General features: G+C 33.5%; 1 protein-coding gene across 1 annotated transcript in view; it reads left to right on the top strand.

Moving 5' to 3' along the window:
- Window positions 1-983: 983 nt before the first annotated feature.
- The window catches only part of pde8b (phosphodiesterase 8B), a 66,077-nt gene continuing 60,125 nt past the window's right edge, over window positions 984-6,935 (top strand). The window contains exon 1 of the mRNA XM_048167539.1: window positions 984-1,431. Within this exon, the coding sequence (XP_048023496.1) occupies window positions 1,387-1,431 (45 nt within the window). The 5' untranslated portion in view covers window positions 984-1,386. The remainder of the gene's footprint in view (window positions 1,432-6,935) is intronic.

Raw genomic sequence — 6,935 nt, 5'->3', positions numbered from 1 at the left:
TGGTTTTGTTAATATTTTGAATTAATTTTTTTATATTTTCTGTTTTAGTTAAAGGGTTAGTTCACCCAAAAATTAAAATTCTGTCATTTATTACTCACCCTCATGTCGTTCCACACCCGTAATTAAGATATTTTAGTTGAAATCCGATGGCTCAGTGAGGCCTTCATAGCCAGCAATGACATTTCATCTCTCAAGATCCATTAATGTACTAAAAACATTTTTAAATCAGTTCATGTGAGTACAGTGGTTCAATATTAATATTATAAATCGACGACAATATTTTTGGTACGCCAAAAAAACGAAATAACGACTTGTATAGTGATGGCCGATTCAAAATACTGCTTCAGGAAGCATCGGAGCATAAATGAATCAGTGTATCGAATCTGCTGTTCGGACCGTCAAAGTCACGTGATTTCAGCCGTTTGGCAGTTTGACGCGCGGTCCGAATCATGATTTGATAAGCTGATTCATAACGCTCCGATGCTTCCTGAAGCAGTGTTTTGAAATCGGCCATCACTATATAAGTCGTTATTTTGTTTTTTTGCCGCACCAAAAATATTCTCTTCGCTTTATAATATTAATATTGAACCACTGTACTCACATGAACTGATTTAGATGTGTTTTAGTACCTTTATGGATCTTGAGAAAGGAAATGTCACTGCTTCCTATGCAGGCCTCACAGAGTCATCAGATTTCAACAAAAAATATCTCAGTATCTCATCGGGTGTGAAACGGCATGAGGGTGAGTAATTAATGACAGAATTTTCATTTTTGGGTGAACTAACCCTTTAAAGTTTTAGTAATTTCGTTATGTGTTTGTCATTATTTTAATTTTTTTTTTGTTTTTAAATATGTAATTATGTTTTAGTTGTATTCAGTACTTCAACATAACGAAAATGAGAAATGTTGCCTTGGCAGCTACCTGCAAAAAATATATATTCTATTTTATTTCAAGTAATGAAAATGTTTTATGGCTTTGTTTTAGTTAGCAATAACTAAAGTCTGGAATCATGTAACAGTAATTGAGAATTACAAACAACTCGGCAAATAATCGGTAATTCTCCAAATTAATAAATGATCTTTATGAAAATTGTTTTTATATTATTTTGAGTTGAAATGTGACCGCGAGATTTCTCTTACTTCGCAGCAGAGCGCGCAGATCCGGCGGCGCTAGGACCGCGCAGTTGTCCGTTCTTGTTCGTGTGGGTGAAAAAGTTCAGAGAAACGTCGCCTACCTAAAACCTCAAAAACTTCCCAGACAGCTTTGCCTATCGATGTGATGTGGTGGAGAGAATGCTGTCAAAATGTGCTTTCCGCGAGGTTTTACCTCTAAATAGGCGGGATTTCATGTAACCGAACCTCTCAGGTTAGTTCGGACCGACAGAGATGAGCGCGAGCACACAGCTGCTGTCCAACGGACCAAGGAGAGAGGTGAGATTCACTTTGATCGCTTCGCAACCTTCGGATCCAACGTTTATAGGTTTCTTATAAAACACGGCTTAGCTTTTTATCTGGCTGTCGAAGGTCGTTTCATAACTATGTGTTTGTCGTTTTAAAAAGAGTAGTTTAACTAGATTAAGTTCAAGCAATGTGACCGTTTTGAAACGGCAACAGGGAATAACTCGACTCTGCATGTGAAAGAATCAGTTTATGAGAAGTTTAAATGGCTGAATAATTAATTTGACCTGTTCTGCTTAGTCCGTTAGTCTGTGCTCTTCATGACAGCTTTCAGTTCGTTCACAGTATGGGGGAGTGGGGTAAGTTGGGACACTTTAGGCAAAGAGAAGTGACAGAAATAGCACTAATAGGCTACACCCAAATATATTTCAGTTATTTGTTATCTACTGAAATAAAGGCAATAAAATATGTCTTGACTTGAAATTAAAGTCCCTATTTAGGGCCCTAAAAATATGACACTGCCAAAAAAAAAAAAAAAAGTGAAGTGAACTTGACCAGTGTTTAGGTTAAGTCACTGGGGAATGCTTGAGAAATGTGCATTTTAAATACAAATCTGAATATCTGGTCAGGATTATTAAAATGATTTATACAAATTTTTATACATCGGTGAATCACCAGCATAATATATTAAATATACAGAGACCAGAATACATTTGCTTTGACATAAAACTTATTTATTTGCCACGTAAAATGTCATGTAAATTAAATAATAAGTTAAGGTATTTAATGTACTATAAAAATGTAAATTTAATAATGTTTTTGGCAAAAAAAAAAAAAAAAAAAATGTTTATCAGCCTATTTAACCACAAGTAGCTTTGATTGGCTCTGTCTTAATATTATTGTGCATTTTCCTAGCATAAGGCTCTTTTAATTGTATGTGCAAATTAATAGTGGCTTAACGATGAGCATCGATCATTTTGCCCACCGTTTGTTCTTTAAAGTAGTTGTGTTTGTTCTTTCACTTCTCATTGCTGTCATTATTAGTAATTGAAGCGTTACGCGAATGTTACACTAAGTAAGCATTCCCGTTACATTCTACATGTTAAGTGTCAGGAGATTACAATTGCCGTCATTTCACCTGGACAGTAATTAAGTTCTCCAGCAGAGGGCGGTCATGGGTGGTTTGTGTATTATAGAGCAGAAGGTCAGGTCAACAGTCACATGCTGGGGTACGGTAGAAAGTTTTATTTCTTTGATAAAGGTGGGGTGTTGTAATCTGTTGAACTCCACAGGCTGCTGGAGAGATTAGGTGTTTTGTTTAAAGCAAAGATTACAGCAAATACCTCAGCCGAAGCTTCCAGCTACAACCCTTATAAGATATTTCAAAGGATAATTTTCACAGCTAATCTAATCCACATTTTTCATTTTGTAATTGCACTGTAGCGCTGTGCAATTCCATTAAGAATAGGTGATTAAAGCATACTTAACAATCACATTGACAGTTGATGCATAATGAATCTGCTACAAGCTGAAGAGGTGTAAAAATGTAGCATTGCAACCTGGGGAAAAAAAAAAAAAAATCACTTTTAATTGCTCTATTCAGCATGAGTTGACAACCTGAAGATTTCCCACTGGTTATATAAATGTTTAACCACTGCCTGTTTTATTACTGCCTTTGTATTTTTGATTTATACCTTGGTACTGGATGATTACCATATTTATATAACATGGCATTTACATGGTGTCTGATTTACTGTATTTTGTCCAGAAAACATTAATAACAACATGGTACATTTTTTGCAATGCAATGTCACGTGTTTTCTTTGAATGGACATTTTGGTAATAACTTAGTTTGTGTTTCATGGGGGGAAAGTCACATGAGTTTCGAGATATATAAGGGTGGGTAGATTTTTCAGTTTAAGTAAACAATCTGTGGAAGGCGTGACTCAATTGGACTGACCAAAAAATGTGTCTACAATAATTGCACTAAATAATTTTTTTAAAGACACAAATCATCTTCATTCAAAAATCTGTATGCACTACATGTAATTTGGGTATAGTGCAAAATTCAAACCATAGTAAAGCGCACTCCCTGTGAGTAGAATTTCCCGCTGGTTATGTAAATGTTTAACTGCTGTGTATTTAGTTTATCAGAATAGCGCATCTGAGAAATTATTGGCATTTCCAGAATATGCAATGTCAAACACAATTGCATTATGACTATTGATTATTTTGCATACATATGGATGGCACGTGTGCAGAGTGACTTGGGCCAAAAACATTTTTTCCCACCCAAGCAAGAATCTGTTAAGTAAACTCCAGTACGATAAAAGGTCACTTTAGTCCTATAAAATCATATGGGCTTATCAGTCATTTAAAGATGTTTGGAAGATTTTACAGCTTGGATCTGTAATATGCAAACATTTGGAAACCCAGATGTGCTATCACTGATCCTGGAGTCTTACACTGTACATTTTATGCATTTGGCATTTGCTGTAAGTGACTTATTACATTCATATTTTATTGGTTCATGCACTCTCTGGGAATTGAACCCTTGGCCATGCTCTACCATTCTAATCTTTGAAGAGCTTTGAAGTCATTATTTATTATGAAAGCTTGTTTACGCCACTAAATAAAAAAGGTAATTGCGACTTTTTATCTCACAATTCTGACTTTTTTTCCTCAGAATTGCGTGATATAAATTCAGAATTGGGAGATATAAAGTCACAATTCTAAAATTTTTTCTCGAAATTGTGAGTTTTTATTACGTAATTCTGACTTTCTCAGAATTGGGAGATATAACCTTGCAACTCTGAGAAAAAACATCAGTCTTTTCCTCTCACAGTTGAACATTATAACACACAGTTGCAAGTTTCTATCTCACAATTCTGAGAAAAAAAGTCAGAATTGCATGTTATAAAGTCAGAATTACGTGATTAAAAACTCTCAATTTCGAGAAAAAAGTCAGAATATGACTTTATATCTTGCAATTCTGAATTTATAACTCACAATTCTGACTTTATAACACGCAATTCTGACTTTATAACACTCAATTCTGACTTTATATCACTCAATTCTGACTTTATATCTCACAATTCTGACTTTATAACACGCAATTCTGACTTTATAACACTCAATTCTGACTTTATAACACGCAATTCTGACTTTATAACAAGCAATTCTGACTTTATAACAAGCATTTCTGACTTTATAACACTCAATTCTGACTTTATAACACGCAATTCTGACTTTATAACACGCAATTCTGACTTTATAACACTCAATTCTGACTTTATAACACGCAATTCTGACTTTATAACACTCAATTCTGACTTTATAACACGCAATTCTGACTTTATAACACGCAATTCTGACTTTATAACACTCAATTCTGACTTTATAACACGCAATTCTGACTTTATAACACTCAATTCTGACTTTATAACACTCAATTCTGACTTTATAACACGCAATTCTGACTTTATAACACGCAATTCTGACTTTATAACAAGCATTTCTGACTTTATAACACGCAATTCTGACTTTATAACACGCAATTCTGACTTTATAACACGCAATTCTGACTTTATAACACTCAATTCTGACTTTATAACATGCAATTCTGACTTTATAACACGCAATTCTGACTTTATAACACGCAATTCTGACTTTATAACACGCAATTCTGACTTTATATCTCACAATTCTGACTTTATAACACGCAATTCTGACTTTATAACACTCAATTCTGACTTTATAACACGCAATTCTGACTTTATAACAAGCAATTCTGACTTTATAACAAGCAATTCTGACTTTATATCACTCAATTCTGACTTTATATCACTCAATTCTGACTTTATAACACTCAATTCTGACTTTATATCACTCAATTCTGACTTTATATCACGCAATTCTGACTTTATAACAAGCAATTCTGACTTTATAACACGCAATTCTGACTTTATATCTCACAATTCTGACTTTATATCACGCAATTCTGACTTTATATCACTCAATTCTGACTTTATAACACGCAATTCTGACTTTATAACATGCAATTCTGACTTTATATCACTCAATTCTGACTTTATAACACGCAATTCTGACTTTATATCACGCAATTCTGACTTTATATCTCACAATTCTGACTTTATATCTCGCAATTCTGACTTTATATCACGCAATTCTGACTTTATATCACTCAATTCTGACTTTATAACACGCAATTCTGACTTTATATCACGCAATTCTGACTTTATAACAAGCGATTCTGACTTTATATCACTCAATTCTGACTTTATAACATGCAATTCTGACGTTATAACAAGCAATTCTGACTTTATATCACTCAATTCTGACTTTATATCACTCAATTCTGACTTTATATCACGCAATTCTGACTTTATAACACGCAATTCTGACTTTATAACAAGCAATTCTGACTTTATAACACGCAATTCTGACTTTATATCACGCAAGACTTTATATCACTCAATTCTGACTTTATAACACGCAATTCTGACTTTATAACAAGCAATTCTGACTTTATATCACTCAATTCTGACTTTATATCACTCAATTCTGACTTTATATCACGCAATTCTGACTTTATAACACTCAATTCTGACTTTATAACACGCAATTCTGACTTTATAACACGCAATTCTGACTTTATAACACTCAATTCTGACTTTATAACACGCAATTCTGACTTTATATCTCACAATTCTGACTTTATAACACGCAATTCTGACTTTATAACACGCAATTCTGACTTTATAACACTCAATTCTGACTTTATAACACGCAATTCTGACTTTATAACAAGCAATTCTGACTTTATAACAAGCAATTCTGACTTTATATCACTCAATTCTGACTTTATATCACTCAATTCTGACTTTATAACACTCAATTCTGACTTTATATCACTCAATTCTGACTTTATATCACGCAATTCTGACTTTATAACAAGCAATTCTGACTTTATAACACGCAATTCTGACTTTATATCTCACAATTCTGACTTTATATCACGCAATTCTGACTTTATATCACTCAATTCTGACTTTATAACACGCAATTCTGACTTTATAACATGCAATTCTGACTTTATAACAACGATTCTGACTTTATATCACTCAATTCTGACTTTATAACATGCAATTCTGACGTTATAACAAGCAATTCTGACTTTATATCACTCAATTCTGACTTTATATCACTCAATTCTGACTTTATAACACGCAATTCTGACTTTATATCACGCAATTCTGACTTTATAACACGCAATTCTGACTTTATAACAAGCAATTCTGACTTTATAACACGCAATTCTGACTTTATATCACGCAAGACTTTATATCACTCAATTCTGACTTTATATCACGCAAGACTTTATATCACTCAATTCTGACTTTATAACACGCAATTCTGACTTTATAACAAGCAATTCTGACTTTATATCACTCAATTCTGACTTTATATCACGCAGTTCTGACTTTATATCACTCAATTCTGACTTTATAGCACTC

This window comes from Megalobrama amblycephala, linkage group LG18 (genome assembly GCF_018812025.1).
Source record: "Megalobrama amblycephala isolate DHTTF-2021 linkage group LG18, ASM1881202v1, whole genome shotgun sequence".
NCBI lineage: Eukaryota > Metazoa > Chordata > Actinopteri > Cypriniformes > Xenocyprididae > Megalobrama > Megalobrama amblycephala.
Note: the sequence above shows the minus strand (reverse complement) of the source record. Positions and strands in the feature narration are given on the sequence as shown.